The sequence below is a fragment of the Oncorhynchus mykiss genome, chromosome 10 (genome assembly GCF_013265735.2).
Source record: "Oncorhynchus mykiss isolate Arlee chromosome 10, USDA_OmykA_1.1, whole genome shotgun sequence".
In the NCBI taxonomy this organism is placed as follows: domain Eukaryota; kingdom Metazoa; phylum Chordata; class Actinopteri; order Salmoniformes; family Salmonidae; genus Oncorhynchus; species Oncorhynchus mykiss.
In genome coordinates this window covers 51,499,009-51,518,945 of record NC_048574.1, presented here as the reverse complement: position 1 = coordinate 51,518,945, position 19,937 = coordinate 51,499,009, and the positions used below count along the sequence as shown (strand labels likewise).

At 40.0% G+C, this 19,937-nt stretch overlaps 1 protein-coding gene across 2 annotated transcripts in view; it reads left to right on the top strand.

The window, feature by feature from the left end:
- The window catches only part of LOC110534238 (beta,beta-carotene 9',10'-oxygenase), a 102,807-nt gene that overhangs the window by 40,957 nt on the left and 41,913 nt on the right, over positions 1-19,937 (top strand). The window contains exons 4-6 of one of the 2 annotated variants that reach the window (XM_021618973.2): positions 5,466-5,581; positions 5,795-5,897; positions 17,224-17,352. In XM_021618973.2, the coding sequence (XP_021474648.1) occupies positions 5,466-5,581; positions 5,795-5,897; positions 17,224-17,352 (348 nt within the window). The remainder of the gene's footprint in view (positions 1-5,465; positions 5,582-5,794; positions 5,898-17,223; positions 17,353-19,937) is intronic. The other variant, XM_021618974.2, reaches the window with a different exon arrangement.

Below are 19,937 nucleotides of genomic sequence, written 5' to 3'. Positions count from 1 at the left end.
TGATGCACCTATACTGACCTCGCCTTGAACAGGCAGTGACTCGGGTGGATGTTGTCCTTGATGATCCTTTTGGCCTTCCTGTGACATTGGGTGGTGTAGGTGTCGTGGAGGGCAGGTAGTTTGCCCCCAGTGATGAGTTGTGCAGACCTCACTACCCTCTGGTGAGCCTTGTGGTTGTGGGCGGAGCAGTTGCTGTATCAGGCGGTGATACAGCCCGACAGGATGCTGTCGATTGTGCATCTGTAAAAGTGTGTGAGTGTTTTTGGTGACAAGCCAAATTTCTTCAGCCTGAGTTTGAAGAGGCGCTGTTGTGCCATCTTCACCATGCTGTCTGTGTGGGTGGACCATTTCAGTTTGCCCGTAATGTGTACGTCGAGGAACTTAAAACTTTATACCTTCTCCACTACAGTCCCGTCGATGTGGATAGGGGGGTGCTCCCTCTGCTGTTTCCTGAAGTCCACGATAATCTCCTTTGTTTTGTTAATGTTGAGTGTGAGGTTTCTTGACACCACACTCCGAGGGCCCTCACCTCCTCCCTGTAGGCCGTCTCGTCGTTGATGGTAATCAAGCCTATCACTGTAGTGTCGTCTGCAAACTTGATGATTGAGCTGGAGGCGTGCATGGCCACGCAGTCATGGGTGAACAGGGAGTACAGGAGAGTGCTGAGAACGCACCCTTTTGGTGCCCCAGTGTTGTTGATTATCGGGGTGGAGATGTTGTTTCCTACCCTACCCACCTGGTGGCGGCCAGCCAGAAAGAGGTCCAGTACCCAGTTGCACAGGGTGGGGTCGAGAACCAGGGTCTAGAGCTTAATGACGTGTTTGGAGGGGACTATGGTGTTAAATGCTGAGCTGTAGTCGATGAACAGCATTCTTACATAGGTATTCCTTGTCCAGATGGGTTAGGGAAGTGTGCAGTGTGATTGCGATTGCGTCGTCTGTGGACCTATTGGGGCAGTACGCAAATTGGAGTGAGTCTAGGGTGTCAGGTAGGGTGGAGGTGATATTATCCTTGGCTAGTCTCTCAAAGTACTTCATGATGACGGAAGTGAGTGCTATGGGGCAATAGTTGTTTAGCTCAGTTATCTTAGCTTTCTTGGGAACAGGAATGGTGGTCCTCTTGAAGCATGTGAGAACAGCCGACTGGGATAGGGATTGATTGAATATGTCCGTAAACACACTAGCCAGTTGGTCTGCGCATGCTCTGAGGAGGCGGCTAGGGATGCCGTCTGGGCCAGCATCCTTGCGATGGTTAACATGTTTAAATATTTTACTCACGTTGGCTGCGGTGAAGGAGAGTCCGTAGGTTTTGGTAGCGGGCCGTGTCGGTGGCACTGTATTGTCCTCAAAGCGAGCAAAGAAGTTGTTTAGTATATCTGGGAGCAAGACTTCGGGATCCGCAACGGGGCTGGTTTGGACAGTACTAAAATGAATGATCTAACGACTCTGTCTTTTTGCAGCAAGAACCACGCTATAGATGGGAAGGTTGTATCCCTCATATATATACCATTCTATTGTTTGCAAGAATTTTGAATAATAATTTACATTGACTTCTCAGTTTTGAATCCGGCGTTGTTTTGCGCATCAGTTCATAAACCATGTGCCATGTAATCGGTACATCGAAATTATCTTCCCAACTATTTTGCAATCTGTATGTCACAGCTGTAGATTTTTTTTATCCTTAAATGAAACTGGTATACTCTTTTATATATCACAATTTTCTTTAACCAATTTTGGTCTTTAATGCAGGGCCGAAAGACATTACTTTTTCCACTTTCCTCTTTCATTTTTGCGGTAATGTTAGTTGGTTGTGATTTTGGGTAGAACAAACATTTCCATATATTTTTGTTAGCTGCCTGTTTGACATAACTCCAATGGTCCTATTTATGACATAATTTACAAAGATTATACCTTTTTTTTAATCTGTCAGTATATTTGAGTTTATCCACAATATTTGTTGTTCTGTTTTTTCTGTTGGGTTAAACTGTAATTGCAAACTACTTTCTATGACTTGTTTTAAAAATAGTGATATTTTGGAGATTATTTCATTTTCAAATAACCAAAAGTGAGATGTTGCAAACTGAATAAAGGGAAAAAGGCCATTCTGAACATGGGGTGAGACATTCTTACGCATTTTCTAGAGAACCAGTTAGGATATAAGTATAACCTTTGTATGACTGACACCTTTAGTGAGAAGTCTAATCAAATCAAATCATCAAATCAAATTTTATTTGTCACATACACATGGTTAGCAGATGTTAATGCGAGTGTAGCGAAATGCTTGTGCTTCTAGTTCCGACAATGCAGTAATAACCAACAAGTAATCTAACCAACAATTCCAAAACTACTGTCTTATACACAGTGTAAGGGGATAAAGAATATGTACATAAAGATATATGAATTCATTAGGCCCTAATGCTTTAATATTTAATAATTTCTTTCCATCCGAATTCATGTTCATTATATAAATAGGCCAATGTCATTTTGTCTAGCTTGCCATTCCAAGTCTAATGGAATATTTTTGCTCATGTAATTTAAAAAAACAGGTTGCTAGATGTAGGCAAGACCAAATAGGTAAACTGGGTAATGACTAAAGAGTTCATCAGGGGGATTTGTCCACAATTAGAGAGGTATTTTCTGTAGCAAGATCTTATCTATTTTTGTTAACTTTCTATAAAAAATGTATTGGTGAGATCATTTATTTATTTCGGGATATGTATACCGAATATGTCCACATCACCGTCAGACCATTTTTTTGGTAAACAACACAGTAATGTTTTTTTTTGTCATCCAATACGTAATATTGTGTCATCTATCATAATTTTGTTGTAATCCAGAGAGATTAGAAAAGTATCTAGATCCTGTATGAGGTTTTGGAGCGATTACATTTTTTACATCAGTGTACAATAACACCTTTGCTTTTAAGCCCTGGATTTCTAACCCCTTGATATTATTGTTGGATCTGATTTTAACAGCTATCAAACTAGCTGTTTCCATTAATGTGTCCAGTGATTTTTTTTAATGATGTTCGTAACCTGTTTGTCAGCGATTGGGTGCAGAGATGTAGCGGAGCCAGGCGCAGGACAAAGGCTTGAGCAACACAACTGAGTTTACTCACAAAAATTCAAGCAATATTCCAAATAGGAAAATACATACAAACTAACACCTACAACAACCACTAAGACACCAACAATCACGGACAGAACAGAAATGTATGCCAGAGGGTTAAATAAGGAACATGATATGGGAATTGAAACCAGGTGTGTGTAATACAGACCAAACAAAACGAAAATGAAACATGGATCGGTGGTGACGGGAAAGCCGGTGATGTCGACCGCCGAACACCACCCGAACAAGGAGAGGGGCCGACTTCGGCGGAAGTCGCGACACTGTTTCATCAAATTGAGCATTAATAAATTGGCGACAGCCTGTTTACCCTTCCACCTATCCGTTTACTTTCTCAGGAGCCTGGGAACACCAGCATAGATAGAATCCTGTAATTGGCAAATATTTGCCATATTATAGTAATTAACATGTGACAACGTATCGCCACGGTCCGTTCCATGGTGAAACTTAGACTCCTGTAGATCTGAAATAATTTGATGGTGAAACTTGCCAGCCAACCGGAAAAAGGAAGACGAAGCAATTCAAGCATTCTTGAAAGTCAGGACAATCCTTGTCTTGCAAATAAACATAATTTTTATAGTTGAAAATTTTTATTTTGCAAGCAGTAGACATTTCGATTTCAATGTGGAGTGGGGCATTATTGTTATGCGGACACGTCACATGCCCCTGCGTACCTTCAAAATGAGTCGGAAATCATAATTTAGTCAAAATACAGTTTCCATCATTTGTCACAATATAGAAAGATTGACAAAAGAAAAATCGACCCATGTTGAACGGATACAAATGTTGTTTAGAGAATATTCTTTAAATAATTTATTCTATACTGAACAAAAATATAAAAGCAACATGCAACATTTCAACGATTTTACTGAGTTACAGTTCATATAAGGACACAAATCAATTAAAATGAATTCATTAGGCCCTAATCTATGGATTTTACCTGACTGGGCAGGGGTGCAGCCAAAAGCACACACTTGGGAGCCAGGCCCAGTCAATCAGAATAAGTTCTACCCCACTAAAGGGCTTTATTACAGACATAAATACTCCTCACTTTCATCAGCTGTCCGGGTGGCTGGTTTCAGACGATCCCGCAGGTGAAAAAGCTGGATATGGAGGTCCTGGGCTGGCATGGTTACACGTGGTCTGCGATTGTGAGGCCAGTTGGACCTAAATTATCTCAAACAACGTTGGAGGTGACTTATGGTAGAGAAGTTATCTGGCAACAGCTCTGGTGGACATTCCTGCAGTGAGCATGCCAATTGCACTCTCCCTCAAAACTTGAAACATCTGTGGCATTGTGTTGTGTGACAAAATTGCACATTTTAAATTGGCCTTTTATTGTCCACAGCACAAGGTGCACCTGTGTAATGATCATACTGTTTAATCAGCTTCTTAATATGCCACACCTGTCAGGTGAATGTATTATCTTGGCAAAGGATAAATGCTCACTAACAGGGATGTAAACAAATCTGTGCATAACATTTTTGAGAAATAAGCTATTTGTACATATGGAACCTTTCTGGGATATTTTATTTCAGCTCATGAAACATGGGACCAGCACTTTACATGTTGCGTTTATTTTTGTTCAGTATATATCTGCCATTTCCATTACACATGTCGCAATTATATTTTCTGTGACATTGCATTGAATAAACCTGGAGCAATGTAAAGCTGCCTATTGTCAATGTTGCAGTGCTATTTCATGGTGTAATCTCAAAATTATCCCTGTGGAGATGGTGGAGTCAGTTCCAGTGTGGTTTCTAGATTCTGCTGATCTTTTCTCTTTAACAGTGAGGAATGTGACAAAGAAAGGACTTTATTCAAGATCTGGTTTTTATAAGACTATTTCAGAGAGAGTAAACCCAATGCAATGAGGTGTTCCTCTCTTCAAACTGTAACTCAAGCTGGTCTGCTGCCTGGGAAACTGGTTTGAGGCCTCAGGGGCTTGGCTACAGTCGAAGGTTATGTAACATTTAAACAGGGGGATTGGAGGGAAGAAGAAGGGAGGCTTTTCCTCTTCTCAAGGGTTGGCAAGCCGCAACAGGGCTCTTTGCAAGCAGCACATCTTTGCAAGAACTTTAACTATTTGCCAGAAATATGACTGTTTGCAAGCAACTTTAATCTTTAATTGGCCATGCAAGCCATGCACAGGCTATAGTCATTTACCAAGGTTTAAAAAGAGTTTGTCCAAAAATCGAATAAGTTATTCACTCATTCCTTTTGTGCACATCTAAATCAGAAAAGTGAAAATGAAGAAATATCAACAGCAACAAGATGCAATTGCCCCCATCAAAATAGAATAATCAATTTCTACATTTTATTTCTGTTTTCTCCCTGCAGAGGCAACGGACAACGCCAGTGTTAGTTTTGTAAAGTACAAGGGAGACTGTTTTGTCAGCACTGAGACCAACTACATGTACAGGGTGGACCCAGAGAGCCTGGAGACACAGAATAAGGTACAGTGATGACATAATAATAGGAGATAAGAGACAGCCAAAGAAAACAACAAGCTCAGTGAGCTTACAATCATACCCTTGCACAAATGTACTGACTTACGTAAATGATGCCCTGTTTGAAATATATATTGATTATAGTGAGTGCCCAGACACCTGACCTGACATATATTGGTAACAGCTGTGTACTTTATCTGACCTGTTCTTCTACTACAGGTGGATTGGACAAAGTTTATTGCTGTGAATATGGCCACTGCGCATCCCCACACTGAACCAGACGGCACTACGTACAACATGGGCAACTCATATGGCAGAAAAGGTCAGTCTACATAGAAGCTCCACTGGGCCCACATGCTCCTAAGTTGAAAAATGTAGGAGCACAAACAAATGTAGGAGCACAATGAAAAATATGAATCATATTAAATGGTAAGAATTACCAGCAATTACAAATTATAGGGTTAAGGAGCACCATGAAATTGTATTTTTGAGATTGATATGTAGCCTACATCTGGCCTATATATCATACATATATATATCATATATATAGGGAGAGCTTCTCCCTTTTCCTTTCTTTCTTTTCTCTGTTACTGATAAAACTGGCTTCTAGCAAACAGTTGTGGCCAATTTGCCACAAGCTCATATTTTCACATGCAAATTAGTTAAATGAGGCTAACTTTGGCGGTAATTTTGCGGCAACTTGTCAACTTCTGGCAAACAATTCTGGGAAACACAGCAAGAAAACACATCGGCCAATAGGTAATAATATTGGTGGCGGTTAAACAAAAAAACGTGTTTTACTAGATGAAGAAAACAGCAAGAAAAGACTAACAACTTATGAATATGCATAACCCATATTCATTCATAACCCTCTTCACATGTACCAACTGTCACGCCCTGACCGTAGATTGCTTTGTATGTTTCTAATTTTGTTTGGTCAGGGTGTGATTTGGGTGGGCATTCTATGTTTGTATGCCTAGGTTTTTGTATTTCTATGTTTCGGCTGGGTATGGTTCTCAATCAGGAACAGCTGTCTTTCGTTGTCTCTGATTGGGAATCATACTTAGGTAGCCTGTGTTGCCATCTTAGTTTGTGGGTAGTTAATTTATGTTTAGTGTTATTCACCTTGCAGGACTGTTTCGGGTTTCCTTTTTGTTGTTTTGTTTATTCAGTGTTCAGTGCAATTATTAAAGATGACCCTGCTGCATTTTGGTCCGATGATTCCTCTTCTTCCGATGAAATCCGATGAAACAAACCGATGAAACAAACGGGTGTGATCATTCTACAGTGGTCCCTGCAGTGTACACTCAAACCGGTGTGATTTATTTTAGAACGTCCAGTTTCGATTAATGCAACAGACAGCATTTGAGCTGGCCACACTGTTTTTTCACATAAACATTTGGCACAAACACAGTCCTTACAAAGTTATGCCCTGAATGTGAAGTGTTAATTTTCAGATGCAATGTTCAGACATTCACAGAAGTAACTACAGCATAACACAATCATCCAAACCGGAAAATGTAGGCTGTGTTTGTCCTACCACCTACTGAGGAAAAATTGATGTAACACAAGCGATCATATTTACTCTCGGCTGACACAAACTACAATATGAACTAGCTAACAACAATTAGTATTTAAAATCACATCACGAGTGAGCTCACCATTGATCAAAATAATTCAGTTAAACACTTTCTAGAAATCGAAAGCTATCCGAAGATGGGAAGTTTGTGCTTGCCGCCATGTTTGTTTTTTCACTTCAACCAAAGATAATAAGAGGAGACAAGATTAGTTTGGTCTGTTTGCAGTATGCATGTTGAAGGGGGTGTGTTGCCTACCTTCATTCCCATCCCATCATTCACTTCCAGAAGTATACTCTGAACCCTCCCTCACCACATTTTGTTATAAAATCTTTGTGCGACAAACGTTTACGTGAAACCCAGAATGCATTGTATGTCAACAAACATGGCTCCACACATAGCTGGTATTAGCTTAGCTCATCAGTGCAACATTCAAAAAAATATTTGACATTACAATCTATGCAAGAATCAGAATGCATGATTCATAACCAGGACTTGAAAACATATGAATAAAACAGGAAAACAATAAATAATTACCACAGAAAGAATTTTCTGATAGCGATTTATTAATAGAAGTGCGTGCCAGAAGACAATCACCTAACCTGACTCCCACTCTGAGCCATTCAGAGCTGTTGTTAATGTAAGGTTGAAGTCGGAAGTTTACACTTAGATTGGAGAAATTAAAACTTGTTTTTAAACCACTTCACAAAAATCTTGTTAACAGACTATAGTTTTTGCAAGTCGGTTACGACATCTACTTTGTGCATGACACACGTCATTTTTCCAACAATTGTTTACAGACAGATTATTTCACTTAATACTGTATTACAATCTCAGTTGGTCAAAAGTTTACATACACTAAGTTGACTATGCTTTTAAACAGCTTGGAAAATTCCAGAAAATGATGTCAGAAGCTTCTAAAGCCATGACAGGCTTATTGACATCATTTGAGTCAATTGGAGGTGTACCTGTGGATGTATTTCAAGGCCTATCTTCAAACGCAGTGCCTCTTTGCTTGACATCATGGGAAAATCAAAAGAAATCAGCCAAGACCTCAGAAAAAAATTGTAGACCTCCACAAGTCTGGTTCATGCTTGGGAGCAATTTCCAAATGCCTGAAGGTACCACGTTTATCTGTTCATCTATACAAACAATAGTACACAAGTATAAACACCCTGGCACCACGCAGCTGTCACACCGCTCAGGAAGGAGACACATTCTGTCTACTAGAGATGAATGCACTTTGGTGCCAAAAGTGCAAACCAATCCCAGAACAACAGCAAATAACCTTGTGAAGATACTGGAGGAAAAGGGTACAAAAGGTATTTATATCCACGGTAAAATTTGTCCTATATCGACTTAAAAGGTCGCTCTGCGAGGAAGAAGCCACTGCTCCAAAACTGCCATAAAAAAGCCAGACTACGGTTTACAACTGCACATGGGGACAAAGATTGTACTTTTTGCAGAAATGTCCTCTGGTCTGATGAAACAAAAATATAATTGTTTGGTCTTAATGACCATCGCTATGTTTGGAGTAAAAAAGTGGAGGCGTGCAAGCCGAAGAACACCATCCCAACCGTGAAGCACGGGAGTGGCAGCATCATGTTGGGTCTTGGGTCTTCCAAATGGACCATGACCCCAAGCATACTTCCCAAGTTGTGGTAAAATGGCTTATGGACAACAAAGTCAAGGTATTGAAGTGGCCATCACAATGCCCTGACCTCAATCCCATAGAAAATGTGTGGGCAGAACTGAAAATGTGTGTGCGAGCAAGGAGGCCAACAGACCTGACTCAGTTACACCAGCTCTGTCAGGAGGAATGGGCCGAAATTCACCCAACTTATTGTCAGAAGCTTTTGGAAGGCTTACCAAATTGTTTGACCCAAGTTAAACAATTTAAAGACAATGCTACCAAATACTAATTGAGTGTATCTAAACTTCTGACCCACTGGGAATGTGATGAAATAAAAGCTGAAATAAATCATTATCATCATATTATTATATTATTCTGACATTTCACATTCTTAAAATAAAGTGGTGTTCCTAACTGACCTGAAACAGTGAATTTTTACTAGGATTAAATGTCAGGAATTGTTAAAAACGGAGTTTAAATGTATTTGGCTAAGGTGTATGTAAACTTCCGACTAAAACTGTATAGCTCTTCTTCACATTTGGCTGAGAAATCGCCCGGAAATTTCAGTCACGAAAACACTGAAAAATATAAAAAATTAGCTCCATAATATCGACAGAAACATGGCAAACGTTGTTTATAATCAATCCTCAAGGTGTTTTTCAAATATCTATTCGATAATATATCCACCGGGACAATTCGTTTTTCAGTAGGACCGATTGGAATAATGGCTACCTCTATATTTTACGCGAGAATCTCTCTGGGAGCATCAGGTGACCACTTGCGCAATGTAGCCGCTTAGGGGTATTCTTCAACATAAATGCATAAAACTACGGGGAATACGGAAAAAAAGTAATCTGGTTGATAGCCCATTCACTGCTCAATAGCGACGCATTGGAACGCAGTGCTTTCAAAACATGAGGCACTTCCGGATTGGATTTTTCTCAGGCTTTCGCCTGCAACATCAGTTCTGTTATACTCACAGACAATATTTTTACAGTTTCGGATACTTTAGAGTGTTTTCTATCCTAAACTGTCAATTATATGCATATTCTAGCATCTTGCCCTGACAAAATATCCCGTTTACTACGGGCATGTTATTTTTCCAAAAATGAAAATACTGCCCCCTAGTCATAAGCATCTCCAATCCAAAATTACATCTAGAATTGGCTCCCTATATTGCAGCAAAGTATCCTTCACTCATGCTGCCAAACATGCCCTCGTAAAACTGACCATCCTACCGATCCTGACTTCGGTGGTGTCATCTATAAAATAGCCTCCTACTCTACTCAACAAACTGGATGCAGTCTATCACAGTGCCATCTGTTTTGTCACCAAAGCCCCATACACTACCCACCATTGCGACCTGTACGCTCTCGTTGGTTGGCCCTCGCTTCATACTATTCGCCAAACCCACTGGCTCCAGGTTATCTACAAGTCTCTGCTAGGTAAAGCCCCGCCTTATCTCAGCTCACTGGTCACCATAGCAGCACCCACTCGTAGCACGCGCTCCAGCAGCAATATCTCACTGGTCACCCCCAAAGCCAATTCCTCCTTTGGTCGTCTTTCCTTACAGTTCTCTGCTGCCAATGACTGGAACGAACTGGAAAGTTCTCTGAAGCTGGAGACTCATATCTCCCTCGCTAGCTTTAAGCACCAGCTGTCAGAGCCTATTTATTGCCTTAACTCTACTTATCTTACCTCATTTGCACTCACTGCATATAGACATTCTGTTCTCTTTTGTTCTACTGTATTACTGACTATGTTTTGTTTATTCCATGTGTAACTCTGTATTGTTGTATGTGTCGAATTGCTATGCTTTATATTGGCCAGGTCGCAGTTGCAAATGACAACTTGGTCTCAACTAGCCTACCTGGTTAAATAAGGTGAAATAAAAATTTAAGGTAAACAAATTTGCATCCATCCTCCTCTACTTCACAAGTCTGACTAAATCTGCCACTGTCAGAAACTATTGAAACCCAGTACAGTAACACTAGTGTAGTACCCCGTATTATCGGCATATTCAACAGCGCTTAAGAAATACATTACCTTCAACAGTGTTACCTGGTGATCAAGCAATCAATGTTTTGTGATTATTGGTGTCGTAAAAATGTTAGCTAACGGGTTAGCAATTAGTATGTTTGACATTTCAGTGGAACTACTATTACTATCAGCTCTTTGATAAGCGGTTCAGCAAAAAATATACGTCCCGTATTGTCGGCATACTTTCCCCAGTTTTGGGCCACCTTACTATTTTGTTCAATTACAAGGTATATCCATTTAATTGTGTTCAAAACAGAGACACCACCCTCGTATCCGAAGTGTTTACTAGACAGTTGACTAGTTGGCTAGCCTTCCAATATCAAAAAATACATGCCTGTCAACTTTTCATTGCGTAGCCCGGTACGCCATCCTGTAGACAATTAAAAATGGTTCTTCACCAACATCATCTTCAGTGTTGTAACCAAATAATGTCTCATTATTTGTTTTACAGATTAATCTTATGTCTTGAGAAAGTAAACAAAATTTTAATACTAACATATGAGTATGAATAATTTAGGTAAAAAGTTGGATTTGAAATTATGTGTAGTCTATCGCACATTCAAATTTGACAATATACAGCGTGTCTCACAACATGTGTACAGTGCCTTGCGAAAGTATTCGGCCCCCTTGAACTTTGCGACCTTTTGCCACATTTCAGGCTTCAAACATAAAGATATAAAACTGTATTTGTTTGTGAAGAATCAACAACAAATGGGACACAATCATGAAGTGGAACGACATTTATTGGATATTTCAAACTTTTTTAACAAATCAAAAACTGAAAAATTGGGCGTGCAAAATTATTCAGCCCCCTTAAGTTAATACTTTGTAGCGCCACCATTTGCTGCGATTACAGCTGTAAGTCGCTTGGGGTATGTCTCTATCAGTTTTGCACATCGAGAGACTGAAATTTTTTCCCATTCCTCCTTGCAAAACAGCTCGAGCTCAGTGAGGTTGGATGGAGAGCATTTGTGAACAGCAGTTTTCAGTTCTTTCCACAGATTCTCGATTGGATTCAGGTCTGGACTTTGACTTGGCCATTCTGACACCTGGATATGTTTATTTTTGAACCATTCCATTGTAGATTTTGCTTTATGTTTTGGATCATTGTCTTGTTGGAAGACAAATCTCTGTCGCAGACTCAATCCGGTTTTCTTCCAGAATGGTCCTGTATTTGGCTCCATCCATCTTCCCATCAATTTTAACCATCTTCCCTGTCCCTGCTGAAGAAAAGCAGCCCCAAACCATGATGCTGCCAACACCATGTTTGACAGTGGGGATGGTGTGTTCAGCTGTGTTGCTTTTACGCCAAACATAACGTTTTGAATTGTTGCCAAAAAGTTCAATTTTGGTTTCATCTGACCAGAGCACCTTCTTCCACATGTTTGGTGTGTCTCCCAGGTGGCTTGTGGCAAACTTTAAACAACACTTTTTGTGGATATCTTTAAGAAATGGCTTTCTTCTTGCCACTCTTCCATAAAGGCCAGATTTGTGCAATATACGACTGATTTTTGTCCTATGGACAGAGTCTCCCACCTCAGCTGTCGATCTCTGCAGTTCATCCAAAGTGATCATGGGCCTCTTGGCTGCATCTCTGATCAGTCTTCTCCTTGTATGATCTGAAAGTTTAGAGGGACGGCCAGGTCTTGGTAGATTTGCAGTGGTCTGATACTCCTTCCATTTCAATATTATCGCTTGCACAGTGCTCCTTGGGATGTTTAAAGCTTGGGAAATCTTTTTGTATCCAAATCCGGCTTTAAACTTCTTCACAACAGTATCTCGGACCTGCCTGGTGTGTTCCTTGTTCTTCATGATGCTCTCTGCGCTTTTAACGGACCTCTGAGACTATCACAGTGCAGGTGCATTTATACGGAGACTTGATTACACACAGGTGGATTGTATTTATCATCATTAGTCATTTAGGTCAACATTGGATCATTCAGAGATCCTCACTGAACTTCTGGAGAGAGTTTGCTGCACTGAAAGTAAAGGGGCTGAATAATTTTGCACGCCCAATTTTTCATTTTTTGATTTGTTAAAAAAGTTTGAAATATCCAATAAATGTCGTTCCACTTCATGATTGTGTCCCACTTGTTGTTGATTCTTCACAAAAAAATACAGTTTTATATCTTTATGTTTGAAGCCTGAAATGTGGCAAAAGGTCGCAAAGTTCAAGGGGGCCGAATACTTTCGCAAGGCACTGTATGTATATATATATCTATAACTTTTTTGAAAACTCTCATAACCTAATTTAATTTACATAAATGCAATGAAAATCGGTGTTCAGCTATTTTAGAAGGGTGTTTTTAGTCGCAAAACGTACTGGTATTTTCCAGTCCAATTAAATGTTGAGCTCGAGGTGATTTAATCCTCCAACCGTTAGAGAGTGTCCGAAGTTAGGGGTGTCCGATGTTGGGGGAAAATTTGCTAACTCAATCAATCACCATGCAAGCATGATATAAGCCTGACAAATTAACCCAGATAGAGAATAAGTCAATACTAGCTAATGTGACTTATCTAGCCAGCTAACATTAGCTAACGAGTGAAACAGTGTCTGACAGTCCAGACAAAGTGTCAGACTTAGCTAGCGAAGTAGCTAGATAGCTAACTTTAGCTAGCCACACTTACAGACACTGACATAGTTAGCTAGATAGCTAGTAAACATCAACAAAACATTTACATTTAGTTATATTCCGTGACAACTCTTCAGTAGACTAGCGTTGTGACCTTGGTCGTGAAGCTAACGTTAGTGTAACCGGTGCTGTGTTGTGTGTGATTGATTGAGACTATAGACGTGGATTTTGGAGATTAGGTTGTTTTAATGAATCAGAAGTCTCTCTCTGCATCCTAAAGAAAAGACAAAACATTTGTAGAGCACAAATATGTTCTGCCAATTGTCGCCTCTTTCTATAACATAGACGCACAATACAAAGGACTGGGATCAGTCGAGGAACTAGACATTGTCCCCACATACAATACCTTAGCTAGCTAGTAACCACATTTGAATTCAGAATTCTCCTCTATATGTAGGAGGTTCCTTCACATCTGATTCAATGATGAACTTCATTTTACTGAGGTCTACATATTGTGATGATCCTGCTAACTCTGAGTGATGATCTTCTCTGTAATTACTGGTGGCTCATGAGTGCTGGACCTGCCACTTTTATATTTCTTCCCTAATGGAGCTCCCTATTTCCTGGGCTAGCTGAGTGACCAGCTCAGCTAAACCATCGTCAAGGGCTTTGATTAAGACTATATGAAGGGCTTTCATCAGATTTGTTTGTGGAGCAAAACATGGGGTGGACCTACAGTGGTTCCTCCTTTAAAAGTTTGAGTTTACACCGCGGGACTCAGAGGTACCCAGCGTCATGGCTTCATTGCTCCAGACCACCACAGGGGGAGGTAAAGCACCCATTATGCATTTGGGTGCCAAGGTTTTTATATGACAAATAATATTGAATGAATTTGACGCGGAGCCACCCCTACCTGGTGACTTTCTTCAGCAAATATGGCTGACAAAACATTACGGGGAGGCAAATGTAAGTAGTTATAATGTCATAATGAGTCAAGCAGAAAATGTACAATTGAGAGGAATCTGTTAGTTAACGTAGAGACAAACGATTGTGCATATTTTTGTGTCATTAAGTTAATTTATGAAAATCGCTATTTCAAAGTTTTTTTTCTGTCGTATCCAATACCAGGTGTATCAAACTCCATTGTGTGAATGATGCTGTCTGCATGTATGTATTAAAATTGTAGAATTCAACAGTGTTTACAACTCCTGCTCCTGGTACATCAAGGATTACACATTGTAACTATGCAATAGACTAGAAACATGATTTTGTGATTCATATATAAAGAATAAAAAATAGTACATCCTGCAAGCACGCCCACAAGCGTGCTGAATGACTCATGGAAGAGAGCGAGGAATGAGATGGGACTAACAATCCAGGCTATTTGCTCTGAGACCGGTCTTGAGATGTTGCTTCAATATATGCAATATATAGCCACATCATTTTTCTTTCTCGTTATTCCATCTATTTTGTAAAGTGCACCAGTCCCTCCTGCAGAAAAGCACTCCCACAATATGATGCTGCCAACCACGTGCTTCACGTTTGTGATGGTGTTCTTGGGTTTGCAAGCATTCCCCTTTTTTCTCAAAACATAAATATGGTCATTATGACCAAACAGTTCTATTTTTGTTTCATCAGACCAGAGGACATTTCTCCAAAAGGAATGATATTTGTCCCCATGTTCAGTTGCAAACTGTAGTCTGCCTTTTTTTTATGGCGGTTTTGGAGTAGTTGCTTCTTCCTTGCTGAAGGCCTTTCAGGTTATGTCGATATAAGACTTGTTTGACTGTAGATATAGATACTTTTGTACCTGTTTCCTCCAGCCTGTTCACAAGGTCCTTTGCTGTTATTCTGGGATTGATTTGCACATCTCTAGGAGACAAAACTTCCTCTCCTTCCTGAGCGGTATGATGGCTGCATGGTCCCATGGTGTTTATTCTTGCGTACTATTGTTTGTACAGATGAACGTGGTACATTCAGGAGTTTGGAAATTTCTCCCAAGAATGAACCAGACTTATGGAGGTCTACAGTTTTTTTTCTGAGATCTTGGCTGATTTCTTTTGATTTTCCGATGATGTCAAGCAAAGAGGCACTGAGTTTGAAGGTAGGCCTTGAAATACATCCACAGGTACACCTCCACTTGGCTCAAATGATGTCAATTGGCCTATCAGAAGCTTCTAAAGGCATGACATCATTTTCTGTAATTTTCCAAGCTGTTTAAAGGCACAGTCAACTTAGTGTATGTAAACTTCTGACCCACTAGAATTGTGATACAGTGAATTTTAAGTGAAATAATCTCTGTAAACAATTGTTGGAAAAAATACTTGTGTCATGCAAAGTAGATGTCCTAACCGACTTGCCAAAACTATAGTTTGTTGACAAGAAATGTGTGGAGTGGAAAAATTATTTTTAATGACTCCAACCTAAGTGTATGTCAACTTCAGACTTGAACTGTACATACACATCCATAATAACTATCAATAATGACATTTAAATTAAACTAAATCAGCCTGCTTTTCTAACAACATTCTAATCAGATCCCTATACAGGCTCAGAAGGATCCTGTGAGGGTGGGACATTTTCTGGCGACAGTTGTCCTTGCAGTGCTTCTGCCATGTCTTGTAGTTTTGGAGGCCCAATAACTTCTTGGCTGCAGATATAATGATGTGCAGCTTCTTGGACTTCTTGGACACTTCTGTAATGCAAAAAAATCCACCTTCTTTGCAATAAATGTGTCCAGATCTTCTTCAGCACTGTGGCCTCTTTCTCCTTCAACTCAAGTCTCTTCATCGCCTCCAACTCTCTTCACCGCCTGATGTGTTCACCGGAAACGGCTTCTGGTAAACCTGGTGGCAGTAAATGTTGTTGCCACAGGTTTGCTACAGATACAAATAGAATCTTGAGAGAATTGTCTGCCAGAAAAAGATCACTGGTGAACTGTTTGCAACTAGAGGGAATAAATATTATAGTTGCAAAAGGTTTGCCGCAGATTCACGAGTAGTGGCAAGTTGGGAAGTTGTGGGAAGATTCCAGCAACAAATACATTTTTGTGAAGGAGCTACTAAATGTTGTTTGATTTTTTTCTAGTTGCACTGGTGCTCCCAAATAAAAATTCCAGGTAGCACAGCAAAATATTTAGGAGCATATGCAACCAAAATGGTAGCACTGTAGAGCCGTGATTGGTTTTTCATCAAGCTCAATGTAAGGGGCACTTCACCACTTCTTAACTTTGACAACCTAGGAGGTCATTTTCTTAGAACCTTTTATTCCAAATGTAGAAAATTACTGTTTCCACGTATGTAGACACTGGTATGGTGCAGGAGACATAAAATGTTGAAGTGTCCCTTTAATGAACATATTGTATTATACATACGGCACCTTAAACCTCATATTGCACCTTAAACCTCAGTGTGACGAGACAGAATTAAGTGTGGATTTAAACCGGTAAGATATATTTTACAAGCTTTATTTACGCTTTGCCTATCTCAAATGGGTGAGGGGGTAACGATCTTCCTCAAACATACCAAGCTGTCATGACAACCCCATAGACAACAGTGGTTTTTGTGTTGAACAATGAGCACACTGGGTCTTAATTTCCGACAGCATATTATTTACTGTAATCTCTGTGAGATACTTATATACAAGTATTTCTTGTTTAAATACAAGTGTGTGTTTTACGTGACTGACACAATATCACAGGGTGACAGGTTGTGTGGAAAGTGTTCCTGTGAGTTTAGGTGATTATTTATTGCATACACCAGTGTTGTGACACAGTATTACAACACTGTGAGAGGTTGTGTACTAACTATGTCCCTGTCATTTTAGGTGCCTTGTATAACATAATCAAAGTGCCCCCTATGAAGAACAACCCTGAGGAAACCCTGGAGGGGGCTAAAGTGCTGTGCTCTATTGTCCCTGCAGACAAGGCCAGGCCCTCCTACTACCACAGCTTCGGTAAACCTATCAAACACTTGCAATACCTATGCAATTAGAGCCAAAACAAAATCATGTCTGTGTCCCAAATAGCACCCATGTCCCGTTATAGTGCACTTATGTTGACAAGAGCTGGTCAGAAGTAGTGCACTATATAAGGTATAGGTTGCAATTCGGGATGCAACCATTACTTACTGTCACTGTACGTCTCTATCATATCCGTATGATACATATCCATGTGCCCATATGATACATATCCATGTACCCTGACATTAGTGTCTCATTTTAACTTGTGAGGGGGGGGTGATGCTTAGAATTTTAGGATCCCGTTCAAAATAAAATAAAATATATTTAAAAAAATAGAAATGCATTGAATAATACCTTCATAAATGGCAAAATGGACAGTCAAAAAATGTAAAATAAGAAACAAGGTTTTGAAGTGTCTGTCCTAAATCTAGGAGATGCAAAATAAAACTTTGTAAATATATGTATATATTTTTTGACACTTATTTAACCCCTCTTTTGGGGAAGACACAAAACTACCTTTATGCTCCACTTCAGATGAGTTCCGTGACACTTATGGGGGTCGTAGTGCAAGAAGAAGAAAACCATCATGTTCATGAGAATCTCCCCTTTCCACAGTGGGTTCCCATTAGTTTGTAGCCCAAATGGTCCAAACGTTTGCAAACAGAAGTTGGCACATCGACGGTACCGACTTCAGACATGCCCCCTGACACTTGTGTTCATGAGAGTCTCCTTTCCATAGAGTAGTCATAATAGGTTCTAGGTCAAACCGATCGGACGCTACAGAAGTTTTCAGAATACTGATTTTCGGGGTGTCTCATGGTCTGACAAACACTGCTGTAGCTCAGCAGCCTTTCACTGGAAGTGCAAGTTTGGCGGATGTGGTGGATTGAGATGCATCCACTGCAATAACAAAAAATACAGTACCAATCAAAAATTTGGAATTTTCTACTCATATCTACTAACCACTTGTTTGGTTACTACATGATTCCATATGTGGTATGTTATAGTTTGGATGACTTCACTATTATCTTAGAATGTGGAAAATAGTAAAAAATTAAGAAAAACCTTGGTGTGTTCAAATTTTTGACTGGTATTGTATCTCTCGTTTAAACTGACAGATTTTGATGGGGATTTATTTTGTTATGTAATTTAGATTGACATATCGACTCTAGGGGGGCCCTTAACACTTTGACCTGTATGATCACATATTTGTGATCATTGTTGTGTGGTCCCTGCAGTGTACCATCACAAATATGTGATTGGAACTGCAGCAACAGAACTTATGACGCAAAAAACGCGACTTAACACCATTGTTGTCTGAACAGCATTTACATTTTTTTTGTACTGATTTAAAATAAAGGTCTTAACCTTTATTACGCAGTTTTGTGAACTTCATCACCCAAGCATTACACGGAACACATCCACAGCCATGTTTGTTTATGTTTGACAAGTGAAAAACGTTCTAATCCCAGAATGCCATTTACTATAATGCCGCATTCAAAACAACTGAGAACTCAGATTTTTTTTGCTCCAACTGGGAATAATTGATTTGAGTGGTCAACCAACTCGTAATTCCAACTCTGGAAATCAGACCTCTTTATAGAGCTCCGACTTTCCGACCTGAAGATCACTGATGTCATGATTTTACCATCTATTTTTCAGAATTCCCAGTTGTGTTGAACGCGGCATAAGAGGCAAATAAACAAAGTCAAATATGGCTGAGCCCATTGCCCAAAAAATATCAACTTACTTTGGTCACTTTCAGCAGCTGCATGTGAATGTTACAGTGTATACTAGAACCGGAGCACATGACTTGACAAGTTGTTTACAGTTTAAAATGTTACCGCCTCACAGATCATCGCACAAATACAAGCCCACTGCCTAGCCTAACCGTAGGGAGACCAGGGTTGCCAGATTTGGGTGAAAACATTTTATGGGTGTTTGTGGAGGGGTTAATTTCATTTGTGGGGAGGGGGGGTTCAAGTGCACGGGGGTGGAAATGGGGGGAGGTATCGTGGGGGGATATGATGGAGGAAATATTAATATGATGGGGAATTTATCAATAAATGGGGGGTCTGGAAAGGGGGTCTGAACTGGCAGCCCATGGTAATCATAGTTATGAAAAATATAACTCTTGATAGACACTGATAGCCATTGATTACAGAGATAATATCCGATTTCAAAAGGAAATGCCTCTGAAGAGGAGATACGATATATATTTTGTCATTCTGATGACGAATCTGGGTATGAGAGTGAGTCGGATCAATCAGATAGTGACAAGGAATATTTGCCCCCCCAACCTTCTGGACTATGAGCGTGAGATGTCTGAGGAAAATGGTGTCCACCTCTACCTTGCATGCAATAAGCATCCCTCACCTCCCCATGATGCTGGTGCTGCTGCCAATCTTATAGGCTGTGAGGGAGAAGAGGTTGAAGTTAAAGAGGATGGTCCCTGCTACTAGAGATCCTGGTGGAGAGTGTGGTGCAGGAAACCAACAGTTTACCCATTATCATCTAACAGAAAAACCCAAGGCTCTCTTCAAATGAATCAAATTCAGAATGCCTTTAGCCTATTAAAT